Source organism: Teleopsis dalmanni, chromosome 1 (genome assembly GCF_002237135.1).
Source record: "Teleopsis dalmanni isolate 2A chromosome 1, ASM223713v2, whole genome shotgun sequence".
Taxonomy (NCBI): Eukaryota; Metazoa; Arthropoda; class Insecta; order Diptera; family Diopsidae; genus Teleopsis; species Teleopsis dalmanni.
In genome coordinates this window covers 131,729,623-131,747,888 of record NC_051846.1, presented here as the reverse complement: position 1 = coordinate 131,747,888, position 18,266 = coordinate 131,729,623, and the positions used below count along the sequence as shown (strand labels likewise).

General features: G+C 34.3%; 1 protein-coding gene across 1 annotated transcript; it reads left to right on the top strand.

Moving 5' to 3' along the window:
* Positions 1 to 496: 496 nt before the first annotated feature.
* LOC119666156 lies at positions 497 to 5,964 on the top strand. The gene is made up of 3 exons (XM_038075439.1): positions 497 to 3,383; positions 3,503 to 4,387; positions 5,009 to 5,964. Exons 1-3 carry the CDS (start codon positions 497 to 499, stop codon positions 5,962 to 5,964), a joined length of 4,728 nt encoding a protein of 1,575 aa, XP_037931367.1.
* Positions 5,965 to 18,266: the final 12,302 nt, after the last annotated feature.

Sequence of the window (18,266 nt, the reverse complement as noted above, 5' to 3'; positions counted from 1 at the left end):
TTTAGAACAGAAGCAATGAAACGAAGTGTGCTAATTCGAATAATAGAAGGAAATTATGAAAAAATACAACAAATATTGGCAATATTAGACAAAGACCAATTAAGTAATATTAATGAAAGGTATGAGATGATATTGGAACAGGCTAAAGTATTTTTGGATTGCAAAGATGAATTTAATCATACTAAAAATCAAGTTAAGATTGAAAAAGAAGTCATAACACCAATTACACAATTACACGATTTCGACGGAAGAGAGGAAGATTGGCAAACTTTCGTAGAATTATTTAAAGATTACGTACATACATAATAATCGAAATTTATCATCCTCAATGAAACTTGACTATTTAAGATCTCATATTAAAGGGGATGCGCGTATGACTATTAGTCATCTATTATCTGGAACATCAGCAAACTATGAAGCGGCGTGGGATACGTTAATAAGAAGATATGAAAACAAAAGATTAATTTTTACAAGAAATTTTGACAAATTACTTGACATGAAAACAATTACCTCATCATCAGTTTTGAGTTTAAGAGACGCTCATGATCAAATTAAACAATGCATTCAACTAATTGAATCTAAACAGGCAGAACCTAACTGTGACAAATTATACGCGCACATAATAATAAGAAAATTGGATAAAGAAGGTATTCAATTATATGAACAATACATTAAAAAACCAAGAGAAATAAACACACTAAAAGATGTATTTGAATTTCTGGAACAACAATTCCAAACTCTGGAAGCCCAAAATAGCCTTAAAACATCAAGAATAAACTATATTAATCCAGCAACTGACATAAGAATTCAGAACAATACTATCCAATGCCAATGTTGTAATCAATTAGGTCATCGGATGTATAATTGCAAACGATTTATGGACATGTCGATTGGACAACGAACATCATTAATCCGCAATAAACAACTATGCGAGATATGTTTGAGTCATAATAATCGCATTAAATGCAACTCTACACACAAATGCAAAAAGTGTAATAAAGCTCACAATTCTCTTTTACACATGGAATACAATTTAAATCAACGTCAGCAAAACAGCAGAAACAACCCAAAAATTAATAAAGAAGGAAAAACTTATTCAACAATAATAAAAGATAAGAAACAATTAACCTTACTTCCAACTGTATTAATCAGCACAAAATCATCAGATGGAAATATTCATCAATTGAGAGCCTTGGTAGATCAAGGTTCGCAAGTATCAATGGTGTCTGAGAAGGTAGTTCAATTATTGATATTAAAAAAAATGAAACACATGACCAAATTGTCAGGGGTATCTAACACAACGGTTGGTACATCAAACGCTAGAGTCTTTATGGAAATATCATCAAGGTTTGGCATCAAAAAGAAGATAAAAGGGGAATTTTTAGTAATGTCACATCTAGTAAGATCATTGCCAGAAGAAACAATAGAAATAGAAACCAAAATTTGGGATAATTATAAACTAGCGGATCCTGAATTTAATAAGAATGGTTGTATTGATATGACAATAGGAAGTGACCTTTATCCAAAAATAATTAAAGAAGGCATCAAAAAATACAATAACCTAATAGGCCAAGAAACCATATTTGGGTGGATGATTTCTGGTCAAATATTAGCAGATGCAGCTAGTAATGATGTTATATCAACTTTAAACTTAGAAAGATTTTGGGAAATAGAAGAAATAGAAAATGAAAAGGAAAAACCTAATTCCGACGACGAATTGTGCCTAGATCTATATAAAACAACTACAATAAAAGACACTGATGGAAGATATATTGTTCAAATCCCCTTTAAAGAAGACTTGTCATTAGGTAACTCAAGGAAGCAAGCAGTAGCCAGATTATTGAGCTTGGAGAAAAATATTAATAAAAAATTAAAAAAGGAGTACGCTGAATTTATGAGAGAATATGAACAATTAGGTCATATGGTAAAAACTAAAGACCAAAATAAAGGATTATATTACATGCCACATCAAGCAGTAATCAGAGAGAAAAGTTTAACGACGAAATTACGAGTAGTATTTGATGCGTCCGCCAAAACATCTAATGGAAAAAGTCTTAATAACATAATGATGACAGGTCCACGATTGCAAAAAGATATTTTTGATATTATATTAAAATGGAGGTTATGGAGATTCGTAGTAACAGCAGATGTAGAAAAGATGTTTAGACAAATAAAAATAACGAAAGAACATCAAGATTATCAGCGAATTCTCTGGAGAGAGAATCAAACAGATAAAATAGAAGAGTTTAAACTAACTACAGTCACATATGGAACAGCTTCAGCTGCATTTTTAGCAGTCCGAACACTACAGCAAATTGCAGGAGATTATGAAGGAAATGTTAATATTAAAAATACGATTAAAAATGATTTTTACATGGACGATTTACTAACTGGTGCCGATACAACGTCAGATTGTAAAGATAAAATTAATAAAATTTTTAATTGTTTAAACAGTGCAGGCTTTAAATTACGGAAATGGATGTCTAATAATCAGTCAATTTTGGAAAATGTACCCATTGAAGTCAGCAATAAAATACTTAACATAAAAGAAGACGATTCAATAAAAACACTAGGATTAAAATGGAATCCAAGAGAAGATGAATTTCAATTCTCAATAAACATTTTAACAAATGATAGAATAACAAAAAGAATGGTGTTATCAGTAAACGCAAAGATTTTTGATCCATTAGGATGGCTGACTCCAGTTACAATTACTGCAAAATTATTTATACAAAAACTGTGGCAACTAAAGTATGACTGGGATGAAATTCTAGATGAACAAGTTCATAAAGAATACGAGAAAAATAATAAAAATATACAAATAATTGAACAAACTCGGATTCCAAGATGGATGGAAGTATCAAGTTTGGACAATTGGGAACTTCACGGGTTTTCAGATGCTTCTGAAGCAGCCTATGCAGCAGCAATATATATTAAAATAGGTTCAAAAATAAACTTATTGACAGCTAAAAGCAAAGTAGCCCCAATAAAAAATAAAAAAACTATTCCCAAATTAGAATTATGCGGAGCTCATTTACTAGCAAAATTAATGAATAAAATAATTAAAATATTAGGCAATAATCCAGAGGTCTATTGTTGGAGCGATTCTGCGATTACTTTATGGTGGATAAAAGAACCAAGAAACAAAGAAAGATTCATAAGAACACGAGCGACAGAAATTAAAATTTTAATTCCGAGTGCAGAATGGCGTCACATAAGAACAAAAGAAAATCCTGCCGATATAGCATCAAGAGGCATATGTGCATCCAAATTAATAAATAATACTCTCTGGTGGCATGGACCGACATGGCTAGCAAATCCTAAAGAGGAATGGCCAAAAGATGACCAAATAGATGGTTCTGCAGTCATCATAACAACATTAAGTTCAGATAATAATTTTATAGTCGTTTATAAATACAGAAAATATCAAAAATATCTAGACTAGAAAAAATAGTAGCATATGTATTAAGATTTATAAAATGCCTAAAAAATAAATCCAAAGACACAAATCATATATCAAAAGAAGAACTTGATACAGCAAGAAATGAGATAATTCGACAACATCAATTAACGCATTTTGCCGCTGAAATATCCAGCATTAATCAAGGCAAAGAAATTAACAGGATTAGCAAACTAATTCATTTACGACCATTTATAGATAAAAATGGCTTATTAAGAGTTGGAGGCAGGCTACAAAACGCAACTATTAAATATAACCAAATGCATCCAATTATTCTACATAGAGATCAATATGCAGAATTAATAATATATCAAGCGCATCAATCAACATTACACGGAGGACAAAATTTAATGGAAGCACACATAAAGCAACAATATTGGATTTTAGGAGTAAGAAAAGGTATAAAAAAAATATGCAACAATTGCACAAAATGCATTAGATACAGCCAAAACTTTGGAAAACAAATAATGGGATATATGCCAAGCCACAGAATAAATGTATCCCATCCTTTCGAACACACAGGGATTGACTATGCCGGACCCATATATATGAAGTGCTCAAAAGGTCGTGGTCAAAAATCATTCAAAGGCTATATTTCAGTATTTATATGCATGTCTACTAAAGCAATTCATTTAGAAGCAGTAAGCGATTTATCAACAGAAGCATTCATGGCTGCATTAAAAAGATTCTTTTCGAGACGTGGGAAAAGTGCACATCTATATTCAGATAATGGTACTAATTTTATTGATGCATTAAAAAGACTAGACAAAGAATTTGGAAATGCGATCAAAAATAATACATCAATAGTTCAAATTCTCGCAACTGAAAAAATAGAATGGCATTTTATTCCGCCGGCAAGCCCGCACTTCGGCGGTATTTGGGAAGCAGCAGTAAAATCTACAAAATACCATTTAAAACGAGTAATAGGTGAGACAAAGCTTACGTTTGAAGAAATGACAACATTTTTATATCAGACAGAGGCAGTTTTAAACTCAAGACCGCTCTGCTATGTAAACAGCGGAATTGATAGCATTGATGTTTTGACACCAGGACATTTTCTAATTGGGCGACCACTATTAAACGAACCAGAAGCAGAAATCAAAGAAAAAATAAATATAGTAAACCGCTGGGAACTATTACAGCAAATGAAATCAGATTTTTGGAAGAAGTGGAAAGAAGAATATGTGACGTCACTTCAACAAAGAAATAAATGGATAAAAGAAAAACCAAATATGAAAAAATGGCAAGTAGTAATCATCAAAGATCAAAATACAGCACCTGCTAGATGGCCATTGGGGAAAATTACTGAAGTATATGCCGGGCCGGATGGAAAGGTGCGAGTAGTAGAACTCAAAACGGGGAATGGAAAACTAAAAAGGCCAATTCACAAACTATGCCCTCTACTAGATTCCAACGCAATTCGAGGTGATCAACAAACAGGAACACAAAAAGTTTATTGCAATGTAAATACGAAAACTGAGGTAAAATCCGACAGTACAAAGTTAGCATGGACTACTTTGTATTTTTTGATGTTATGCATATTACCAGCTGTAAAAGCAATAACGAATTCATCAGGGGCCTCAATACATAAACTGAACGATAAGACAGCACTTTACTTGGACACAATTGGTGAAGTCAACACAGAAATATCAGCTTGGAATTTAATATTATATTACGATATGAAACAATACTTTATAATGACCAAAAATGCAGAAGATGTACTGAGTAACGCAAATGAAATATGTCCTAAATTATCAAACTTCGCAGAACAATGCAAAAATATTCTAAGTACAATGTCCAGAAAATTGGAAGAAATAAAGGAAGGAAATAAATTATTTATATGGTCAATAAAAGGTAGAACTAAAAGAGCGCCATTTGCATTTGTTGGATCATTTTATCACCTTCTTTTTGGAATGATGGACGAAGATGATCGAAATGCTCTAGAAGAGAACATGAATAACCTATTAGATAATCAACATGATTTAAAACAATTAATAGCGAAACAAACTTCAGTGGTGGAAACAACAGTAAATTTATTGAAGCGCACGTCAAAAGAAGTACAGCTGCAATATAATGAAATTCGTACAAAAATTGAGGCAATAAAAATCGCCTTGAATGAAACTTATTTTGTCTACAAAGAATCGATCAATTTTTTTATGGTTACAAAACAACTATCAGACTTAATAGAAGAATGCTCTAACATACAATCAGAAGTAATTCAACTCTTAATGGATGTCAATCACGGAAATTTAAATCCAAAATTAATAAAACCATCACAACTAAATGAAGAGATAATAAAAATAAGAGACAAAATTCCGGAAATCCTAATATTACCTGGAAAAAAAACTGGGACAGAATTGGAATCTATTTACAAACTCTTAAAAGCAAAAGGGATATTTTTTGGTACCAAATTAATTATCAAGGCGAGGATTCCACTGTTTAATAAACAATCATCTACCCTATACCAGATAATCCCTATACCAATTAAACAAGAAAAAAGATAAATCATTCCGAAGATTACATCGTCACTATTATTATATAACTTGGAAATCAATGCTTATCAATTAATGAACCCGTTAATATGGAGTCAGTGTAATAAAAATGGAGAAAATCAATTTACTTGTGAAGGAAATTTCCCATGGACAGATGCAAACGATAACTCATGCGAAATATCTCCACTAAAACCAACCAATCAAGACAATTGTTATTACAACGAAGTAAGCAATTCTTCTGTTTGGATCATATTACACAAAAAGAACAATTGGATTTATAAGGTCTTTAAGCAAGAATCTGCACACATAAAATGCTCATCAACATCAGACGAAATAATTACTATATCACGACAAGGGGTATTATCATTAAAAGAAGGTTGTATGGCTCGCATAAAAGAAACAACATTAACATCATCAAGCAACTTGCAAAGTTCTACAATACTGAATATAAACAGTCCGGTTATAAAAGAAGCAGATGCGGTCGGAATCAATAATATAAAACCCTGGCGTTATTGGCAAATAAATAACAAAGATGAAATTGAGATGCTACATACACAAATTAAAGAAATCAAAAACAACGGGGTCAAATTAAAAAATTTACACTTCCATCACGCATCCGGTCACGCAGCGCTTGGTTTGACAACTATAATAATTATAGCAATAATTATTTATTTGATTCGAGCAACAATGAGAAGAAGGCGACTGCTGGCAATTGCGATATCAGCTCAGCGTCAGAATGTTCATGAATGAACATAATGTAAATTATATTATTATTATTCAAAACTACTATTCCAAAACATTATTATTTTACTATTATGCTACATTATACTTTAATTTAAAAAAAAAAATATTAGATAATCATTCATGTTAATTCTTATAATTTTCTTTTATTCTATATAGTTACTAAAACAAAAAAAAAAATATATACATACTTAAATATTAAAATTTTTTTTTGTAAAAATAAAATTCCTATAAAGCTAATGTATAGCATATTAAATTAAAATTAAACCTTTATATTATATTTAATAGACTTTTTATATTAAGCCGTTCCGCCTTAATAAAGGCGCGGCAGTATGTTCAATAATGAACATATTTTACTTTAATTAAACTAATATTCAATTTTATATTTATATTATATTAAGCCATTCTGTCTTAATAAAAGCGTTGGCAATATGTTCAATAATGAACATGTTATTTTAGGACATACAATCCTAAAACTATTAAAATTAAAAATTGCATCTTTTTTCAAACGCTGGCAGGATGTGCCTAAATTTATAGTTATTTTTATGTCTGTTATCGTTTAAATTCTTAGAATTATATAAGAAGGAAAAAACACGGGTAATAAAAAAATCCCAAAACTAAAGACATTGTAGAATATTAAACACATTTTAAAATACATGGCACCGTATCGATAATAAAAATATAATTGTAAAATAATAAAAATCCTACGTGCCAGAATTTTATTGTATCCTTTTTGTTATGAACCTTTGCGACAGCAATAAAATGCAACTAAAATAATACAGTCCACTAAAATAAATGATAACAGGCAACAAATTATTTCAACCCTTATTTGTAAATGTAGTTAAGTTATGTTAAGACAATTTTGTATAAATAGAGAATAATTTTCAAAATAAAATCAGTATTCAATTCGATACTCTAACGAAAGCATTTCTCTTTTATTTCAAAAATTAATCATATTCGATGCGTCTATTACCAGAAAATCGTTACGTTTACTTGGAATGCTTATCGTATGTCTTTTCTCTAGATTTTGATTGCTCATTTACACACGTGGTTATATGTGCAAATAGCAGGTGTGCTATAAGATTTACTTAATTTAACTACTATTAAAATAAACTGATATTAAGTTAAATTATATATATATATATATATATAAGTAAAAGGGTGACATCACTGTGTTAGCAGTATGCAAAGGAGGTAGAATGGCAAGGCAGAAGGAGTTAGTTGAAGTCGAGCGTTCGTACAGAGAAGTTGTGAAGTGAAGTTGCAAAGTAGTAGCGGTCGGCTAGTTGATTTTTTGTGAACTTAATTATATCTAAATAACTATTTGGTATTTATAATTGCAATTCTAATATAATTTACCTTACATTTGGGGGCTCAACCGTGTCCGAGCCCAGTTTGGGAAAGTGAAAAGTTAATAAGTGAAACGGCGGAAAAATACAATTCGAAAAACAATTCGAAGAAACGATACGAAACGCGCGCGCAATCGAAATTAGCAACGTGCGAAACAATAGAGACAAATATAAATAAGAAAAATCTGAGAAAATTGGAAAGTGAGTGGCAATCTTGCACAGAGCAAGGAGAAACAGCAGAAAGCAAAATGAGTACGGATAAAAAAGACAATAAAGACAGTGAGCTTGACACTCAGAATTTAAGCGAAATTGTTTGCTTTCTCGCAAGGAGAATAGAGTCAAACGAAAATAAAGAAGCGAACTATAGTAAAAATATTGCTATGGAAAGTTTTAGCAAAGTTATAACAGAATTCGATGGTGAGACAATTGCTGTTAAATTATGGTTTGATAATTTTGAAAAAAACGCGGACGTGTACGAGTTAAATGATAAACAAAAATATGTACAAGCGCGCAACAAAATGTGTAAAACGGCGCAATTATATTTAGAAACGGTCACTGTGAGTAATTACAATGAGTTGAAAAGTGCTTTGGTGAGCGAATTTTATCGAGAGCTCAACGGAGCCGAACTGCACGAAATGCTAGCTAGAGGAAAGAAAAAATAATGCGAAACATTTCACGAGTATGTATTACATATGAAAAGAATTGCGGCAATGGGAAACATAGATGAAATATCCGTTATTCGGTACATAATCGATGGACTAAAACTCAAAAGTGACATTAAATATTCGTTGCACAGCGCAAAAACAATAAAGCAGTTGTGAGACATATACGAAGTGTACGATAGAGTGAATAAACAGGAAAAAGAGGAACATGTAGAAAAGTTGAAAAAAATTTTAAAAGATGGTACAGAAAAATACGATAAGAGTGTGAAAGTGAAAAGAGAGCATTGTTTTAACTGCGGGTCTAGCGAGCACAGAAGAGTAGAATGTAAGCAAGATACAAAATGTTTCAAATGTAACAAAAGCGGTCATATTGCGAAAAATTGCGGGAAAAATAACGAGCAAGTGTATATGGTTAAAAAGGAAAAACGTTTCAAAAATATGACTATCAACAATAAAGAATTTTATGGGTTTATCGATACAGGATCAGATGTGTGTATTGTTCAAGAACACGTTTTAAAAAGTTTTTAAAAAGTAGCAGTTGAAAAAATGACGATCACGTTATATGGGCTTGGAAATACACCAATAAAAACCAAGTGTAGTTTCAAGGCGATGGTTAAAATTGATAACATAGAAGTCGAGCAAAATTTCGTCGTAGTTGCAGATGGTGTAATGAAACACGCTATTTTGATTGGTAACAATTTTATCGGTAAGTTCGAATACAGTTATGATGAGAATGGTTATAGGTTTGTACGAGTAACTGATGATGAACAATTTTTGCACGTGTATCAAGTAACTGAACAAGAGAAAGATTTTGGTATAATACCGCAACAAAGTAAGAGACGTATTGAAAATATAATAACTTCGTTTAATGGAGTAGAAGTAGAATGTCCAATACAGCTGGAAATAATTACAGACAAACCAGTCCCATTTTGCCAATCTCCGAGTAGACTACCACAGTGTCATCAAGCAGCAGTAGAGGAACAAGTACAAGAATGGCTAGAGAAAAAAATTGTTCGTAGATCAATGTCAGAATATGCAAGCCGTGTGGTACTGGCTACGAAGAAGGATGGTTCGTGTCGCGTCTGCATTGACTATCGTAAGTTGAACTCTATGGTTCTTAAAGATGCATTTCCAGTTCCGTTGGTAGACGAAGTATTAGAAAAATTGCAGTCGGTGAAATACTTTACGGACCTGGAGAATGGATTTTTCCATGTGCCGGTTGAAGAAAGTAGCAGGAAGTATACAGTATTTGTCACTAAGAGTGGTGTTTACGAATTTAATCGTGCACCATTTGGCTTTTGTAACTCGCCAGCAGCATTTGTATGATTTATATCGTATATTTTGCAGGAGCTGATGAATGAAAATGCGATGGAACTATACATCGACGATATAGTAGTATATAGCAATACGCCAGAAGAGGGTATTACGAATTACGAAGTTAGAAAAGGTGTTAGAAATAGCAGCTAAATATGGACTCAAAATTAAGTGGCAAAAATGTTCGTTTCTGAAACAGTCCATTAACTTTTTAGGTCATACAGTAGAGAATGGTACTGTAAAACCAGGCTATGAAAAAACGAGAGCAATACAAAAATTTTCCGTACCCAAAGATTTTAAGGCAGTGCAGTCGTTTCTGGGATTGACTGGCTATTTTCGCAAATTCATTAGGGGATATGCTGAAATTGCGAGACCATTGACAGAACTAAACACTATTGGTAAAAGAACCGGTACTCCAGCTATACAGCCGTGATGCAAAAACTGAGCTACACACAGATGTATCACAATACGGGTTTGGTGCAGTGCTGATACAACAAGCAAAGGATCAATTACATCCCACTCGACTTCTTTCCACTTCTTTGTTTACAAAAACATTCCAGCATCTCACCTACCCATCTCAGAAGGCTTCGACTTTAGCTTTGATCACTCACCAGTGCTGCTGATAGTTTCACAAAATCCAACAATAAACCAGAACACACCCAAGTTACCAAATATATTTACCGATTGGAAATATTTTCAGCTTCAGCTTGTACATTTGCACAAATTTGATCATATTGTTAACAGCGAGCAACTAGATGACGCAGTACTTCAATTCACTCAGCAATTGCAGATGGCAGCGTGGAACAGTACACCAACACCAAAACTCCAAACTATATATGGTAAAAAATACCCATCCTTCATCACAAAAAAGATTACGGAGAAGCGAAAATTGCGAAAACGTTGGCAAGCAACTAGATGTCCGTTAATTAAATTGCAACTAAACCGAGCAACTAAAAAGTTGCACACAGCCATCAAATCATACAAAAATAATACTTTTAATAGTTTCCTGATGGGCCTCACGGCAGACAAAAATATTGAATACTGTTCAATAAGTCGTTTCTTATTGAAACTGAATCGACACTTGAATCGATTCAGTGTTGCTTATGATTAGGAATCTGGCACTTGAACCAGTTCCTATTGCAAGGTCTGAATTTGGCACTTAAACCAACTTCAGGTGGATTCAAACAATAACAATATTTTTTGAGCAACTAGGCACATGAACCTATTTGCAATTGAGTTTTAATAAGCACTTGAACTAATTAAAACGCAAGGGCTGTTCTGTATTGAATGATAAATTTATTAGAAAAATGTTGAGTTTTTATACACATTTGGCAAGGTGTTAATGCATACAATTCCCACGATAATGCCCTATACCTTAAGCTGCATTAAAGTAGCGATTAGGTATCGCTCAGCATAGTTGTGGGAACGGTCACAGTTCTCATGGAAATTGTATGCATTGACAAAAAAGAATATTACTTGCGTAATTTCCTTAGCAACCTGGTATATGCTTATAAACTTATTTTCTTTTAACCTTGAACTAAGTCCATATACCAGCTTGCTTTACAAACATAATTATTATTTAATAAGTACAATACTGACCTTGCACAAGCAAATTTAATTTCTCATAATGTTCTATATTAAAGAATTGCACATGCTAAATGCATGGCTTATCTGCAGTTTCATATGACGAGCAAAGTGTGCTCGTGTGATATACAACTGTTGTTGTTGTTATGATAAATTTTGATATCTTAACCCACCGTTCAAGGCTAAGACATCAAGTCATTAACATTATGAGAATAAAAATTTGCTTTGACAACAAAACAAAAATAATAGAATATTATTAATATGAAATATATAATTTAAAATATATTATTTAAAATACAAGATTTAGGCTGATCATTATTATGTCCAAATTGGACATTCTGCCCCCGATTGACGCCAGTCAATCCTATTCTGCTACTTCGAACTCGGACATTGCATGTTGCTCTTGAACTCGTCTTCGTGGTTGTGGGTGGGGTGTACCAATCCTGTGACGGTGTGTATTTCTTCGGAATAAATATCGACCGATTATGCTGCAGAGTATGAGCACACTGAGACCAAGTGCCATATATTCCACAATGAAATGGTGTTGGTGCTGCGATAGTGTATTGTTCGGCAGTTCCTCCTGAGACCTTATCATATTTAAAGATGCCTTCAAACTAGTTATTTCATCGTTAGCTGTCTCCATGCTGATGTTTTTCAACCTTAGAGATGATTGCCGAGGAATCGCTGTCACTATTGGGCTTGAATGGAAGCTTGTGTGGGAATATTTTAAGCGAGTAGTCATTGTGTAATGGCTGGTTATTGTTGCCGTATGATGTGAGAGTATGCACCCTGGTGGGAGCTCAAGTAAACCTGTATTTTGCAATTTCACCTGAGAATGCTCATTGTCACATACTGCGTTTAGCTTTACAGGGTTTCTTGCGACGAACATCCATTGATTTTGTGCAACAGCCTGGATCCATAAGGTATTACTTGTGAAACTTTGCCAAGTGCAAGATGATGTACTATTATTAAATAGATTTACTTCGCAAGTGCACTTGCCTGATTCAAGAGAATATATTTCTTGTGTATCTGAACAGATGAAGACATCATTTTTTGAAGACATACATTGTGACAACTGTATTTCTGAAATCGGAAAGTATCCATTCCTATGAGTATTGAATGCCATCATAGACGTGCATGGTGTGATTGTCACGTATTCTCCGTTTATGATCCCTGGAACGGGAATAACAACGAATAAATCAAAGGACTGATCATTGATTAGTGGTAGAGTTATTTGAAACAACATTTTAGTATCAAATAAACCGCTGCTGACTGTCATAAGAGAATATAGCTCAGAAATGTTGCTCATGTTAACCGGCAACTGCATTGTTGACCTGAGATGTTCCCTCATTGTAGTAACCTCATTCATGAGTTGCTTTGGCGTCAGGAGAAGTGGACTGATTTTACCATGATTTGTGTCGGTCAACACTCCTAAAATTGCTGATTCGTAAAATTGAATACTTGTTGTTACACTTAATAGTTGAGTTGAAATCGCAGTGAAAAGTTGGTGGAGTTTTAAATTATAAATTTCCTTATCCTCTTCTAACATTTTTTCCTTTACATCGTTCAATCGCTCGACTGTTAATTCAAAGGTTGTTTGATACTGCTGCTGATTTCGTTTCATGATATTTAGAGTAGAATCTAAAATTGAAGTTTGGTTTCTTAAAAGGTTAAGCAAATGTTTGCCGTCATTTTTTAGTTGTTGAATCGTCTGCGCCATATTTTTAGCGTATTCTGAATCCAAAACGCCGAATACTGCATTCGCAATGTTACCCACTAAATCAATTGCGCCTCTCTTCTTTCTTTTGTTGATCTGCATTATGTTTGCAGATAACAATTCATTTCTCGCTGCCTTGAAATGTTCAACTAACGTCCAGCAGTGATTATATCCATTCATCAACTTACACACGTTCGCTAAGGATTCGGTTCCATTTTCAATAAATTCAAACTCCTGCTGCAATGGACTTAAGTCATAATATGCTATGATTTTCCATTCTGCTTGTGATCTTTTGATGACTCCTTTGTGTTCGAAATGAATGCCTGGTGTGTTATTAAATGATTTTATCGTGATACCTAACCCTGATATCAGTGGTATCCATAATAGTACCAGCAATGCAATGGCTAGCAAGTTGATGTTGAGGTTTGCTCGCTTTAGTGGCGTTTCTTCAGGTTGATGTTGTTGTGAAGTGGTAGACGAATGTAAATCTGCTGGTACCGGTGCCAATCGATGTATTGGCCGCTTCAAACTACCGTTCTTAGTTTTACTATCTGCCACTCGAATCTTACCTTCAATTCTTGGATGGGTATTTACACTTCGATCTACTGGTGATTCCTTAATTTGACGAGTACTTCCAATAGATGTTGCTTCACGTTTTTTCTCGACATATGTAACTTGCCGATCATGATTCGCAACTTTATCTAATTTTTGCTTATTTTCGGTGGCTTTTGTACAAGTGATTGTACCCTGATTACATCCACCTAACGCACCGCTGCATACCCAACCAAGCACGGTATTCTGTAATACTGGTAAGTTGTTGGTCATATGAATTTGACCTATTGATAGTAACCAATAGAAATGCTCAGCACCTATCAATAAGTCGACATCACTGTTTACATTAAACTCGGAATCGGCGAGTTTGATGTTTTTGGGAATCGGCCACTGAGATATGTCGAATGATCTGTGTGGTAGAGGTGAAATAATTTTTTCCATAACAACTGCTTTCATCTTCATATTGAACTTTGTGGTACGTGATGAGATGTTGGCAGTGACCTGATGGTTTGCCCTTCTCTTACCTGTGCCAATTCCTTTGAACCATGTTGGATTTGGATTTAGCTTGAGTTGTAATTTTGTAGCCAGCCTTTCTGTTATTAAGTTCATTTGAGAACCAGAATCCAGAATAGCCCTGCATTCAATTGTTTCGCCAGTATTTGTACTAATATTAACCTTGGCGGTCCCAAGCAACACATATGGTTTTGTTAACAGTGCTGTAGTTAAAACAGCATTAGCTTCTTCTTGATCGGAGGAAGTGGTTTTCTTGGGAATTTCTGATAAGTGCAATAAGGAATTGTGGTTCTTGCTGCACTTGTGGCAGCGGGTACTTTTGCATTCTGCTGCCCTATGGCCTGTACGTAAGCAGTTCAAGCACAAACTAAGTTTCTGTACTGTCTTGATACGACATTGTGGTGTTGATTGCAAGAATGTTTTGCAATAATATATCGGATGTGATCCATTATTGCAGATCTTGCAGGTTGATATATTTCCCCTTCCCATAGTTGTGGCAAGGGCTTTTGCTGAGTATGGCTTTTCCCTATGGCCAATTACCTCTAAGGACTGGAATCTTGATTCCAGGAAGATCATGAACTCCTTAATCGACTGAATCTCTCTTGGATGAGTCAGCGACTGTTCATACAAAATGCGAGTCTGCTTATCTAGTTTGAGGAGCAAACTGTGAAGCAGTAGCGGCGACCATGAATCTGTTTCGAGTCCCACATTTTTTAGAGCCAGCAATCCTTCAAATGTAACATCATGTAGTGTCCTTATTTCTGCCGCTGAAGGATTGATTGATATTATTGGTTAATTTAGAATTCTTTGAATGATTGTTGCTACAATAATTCTTTTGTTGTGATATCGTTCTTGTAGCAAATTCCATGCCGTTTGATAATTCTCGTTGGTTATTGACAGGTGTCGGACTAAGCCTTCTGCTTCTCCTGTTAAACTACCTTTGAGATACCACATTTTCTGAGCGTTAGAAAGCTGCTGCTTGTGAATCATTTCGGTGAACAAATCATAGAATTGACACCACTTCAAATAATCGCCATCGAATTTTGGTATTGTTACCTTAGGCAGTGATACACCAGCGCTGTCTGGTTTACTGCTTCCTTGTTGTGATTCATCATTTGCTTTCTTTGAAGCTAACGAAATTAAAGTTGACTGAACCAATTCTTCCATTTCGAGGTACTCATCGAGTTTATATCCCACTGTAGTCGGATTGTTGGTGTACTCCCAAATTTCAAAATTAATGGCTTCAATCTCGTTCCATAGCTTCTCAATTCTTGCCATATTCACTTCATAAAAGGATTTCATCTGAACGCCTGTTTGACGATTGATGCCTGCTATGAGTCGCTTTAGTGATACACAAATTGCACCTTGCTTGTGTATCATTCTTGTTATACTTGTGCTATATTGTCCTTCCCTCGGTGACGGCATCGGTTGACGTGCTGTCGTTGCTGACTCCTTTGAGGAAGGTGTTGGGGGTATTTTGGTTGACAATTCATTTTCGAAAATCTGCTCATATTTTTCAAATAATCCCTTGATTTCCTGAAAGTAGTTGTTGGTAAAATATGAAACGCTCGTATCCAAATCTGGCAAATTCCTGATTTGTGTGTCGTTATGATCAAATTGTTCCCATAATTCGTTGAGTCGCCTAATACGCTCTTCATAGTAGCGAGGGGATGTCTTCCTCTCTTTTGAGTCCTTTTTGAAGTTAGTGATCAGTTGTTGGATTTGTTTTCCCAATTCTGATTGTTTGGCAATCAATTCTGCCATGACTTCCATGATTGTAAATACAGCAATAATACCCTTCTGAGCAGGTTCACTGGATTGATGATAACGTGGTCCTTCTGAGCAGGTTCACTGGATTGATGAAAACGTGATCCTTACGGTGAATCACGTCGGGGTCACCAAAAATGTTCAATAAGTCGTTTCTTATTGAAACTGAATCGACACTTGAATCGATTCAGTGTTGCTTATGATTAGGAATCTGGCACTTGAACCAGTTCCTATTGCAAGATCTGAATTTGGCACTTAAACCAACTTCAGGTGGATTCAAACAATAACAATATTTTTTGAGCAACTAGGCACATGAACCTATTTGCAATTGAGTTTTAATAAGCACTTGAACTAATTAAAACGCAAGGGCTGTTCTGTATTGAATGATAAATTTATTAGAAAAATGTTGAGTTTTTATACACATTTGGGAAGGTGTTAATGCATACAATTCCCACGATAATGCCCTATACCTTAAGCTGCATTAAAGTAGCGATTAGGTATCGCTCAGCATAGTTGTGGGAACGGTCACAGTTCTCATGGAAATTGTATGCATTGACAAAAAAGAATATTACTTGCGTAATTTCCTTAGCAACCTGGTATATGCTTATAAACTTATTTCCTTTTAACCTTGAACTAAGTCCATATACCAGCTTGCTTTACAAACATAATTATTATTTAATAAGCACAATACTGACCTTGCACAAGCAAATTTAATTTCTCATAATGTTCTATATTAAAGAATTGCACATGCTAAATGCATGGCTTATCTGCAGTTTCATATGACGAGCAAAGTGTGCTCGTGTGATATACAACTGTTGTTGTTGTTATGATAAATTTTGATATCTTAACCCACCGTTCAAGGCTAAGACATCAAGTCATTAACATTATGAGAATAAAAATTTGCTTTGACAACAAAACAAAAATAATAGAATATTATTAATATGAAATATATAATTTAAAATATATTATTTAAAATACAAGATTTAGGCTGATCATTATTATGTCCAAATTGGACAAATACTCTCTGTGGAAAGCTGCTAAATCATTTAACAGACCAGTGCAGCAGTCTGCCCCAGTGAAAATAAATGAAACTCAGTGGGCTAAAACAAATACTCAAAAGGCGAACCTGTTTGCTGAATACCTAGAGAAAACCTTCAGTCCAAATGAAGGCCAAAACGTTATTGGGTCACGTACAAATTGGCCTGAAGGCGACACTGCAATTGTTCCAGTCACTACGGAAGAAGTGAGTAAACAAATCTTAAAAATGAAACTCAAAAAATCTCCTGGTTTTGACTTAATAACGGCTGAAGTCCTTCGGAACTTACCCAATAACTGCATCATCTACCTATGCGATTTAATCAATTCTTGCATCCGTTTGAAATATGTACCCATTTTTTGGAAATTCGCTGAGGTAATTATGATACCCAAACCGGGGAAATCTTCCAATGACGTATCCTCATATAGGCCAATATCTCTATTGCCAACCTTATCGAAGCTATTTGAAAAACTACTACTAGCGCGTTTATTACCAATAATCGAGAGAAGACGCTTAATTCCGGATCATCAATTCTGCTTCAGAAAAAACCACTCAACCATCGACCAAATACATGTAGTCGTAAATGCCATTGAATCGGCGATGCAAGAGAAGAAAGTGTGTTGTGCCGTGTTCTTAGATGTATCGCAAGCCTTCGATAAGGTTTGGCATGAAGGATTATTTCATAAACTTAAATCATTATTGCCTATACAATACTGTAAGCTGCTATCGTCGTATCTAAACAACAGGTACTTCAGTGTTAAATATGAAGATGCACATTCAGCACTAATGAAGATTAGCGCAGGCGTTCCGCAGGGGAGCATTCTTGGACCCATTCTATATCTCCTGTATACACACGACTTACCCTCTGCAAACCAACTAGTTACAGCAACATTTGCAGACGATACTGCGGTTCTAGCAATCGAAAACAATATAGAAGACGCGACGGCTAATCTGCAACACACAGTCAATCAAATTGCTTCATGGGCAAAAAAATGGAGAATCAAGCTAAATAAGGAAAAATCAGTACATATAGTCTTCTCATTGCGAAATTATAACCATATTCCAATTTATATCGATGC

Excerpts from the sequence above, each read along its gene's own strand:
- LOC119666156 (XM_038075439.1), top strand. The coding sequence starts at position 497 with ATGAAAACAATTACCTCATCATCAGTTTTGAGTTTAAGAGACGCTCAT. Across the intron at positions 3,384-3,502 it reads AGTCATCATAACAACATTAA|ACACAAATCATATATCAAAA; the intron begins GTTCAGATAATA and ends ATAAATCCAAAG. Across the intron at positions 4,388-5,008 it reads CCATTTAAAACGAGTAATAG|CTGTAAAAGCAATAACGAAT; the intron begins GTGAGACAAAGC and ends GCATATTACCAG.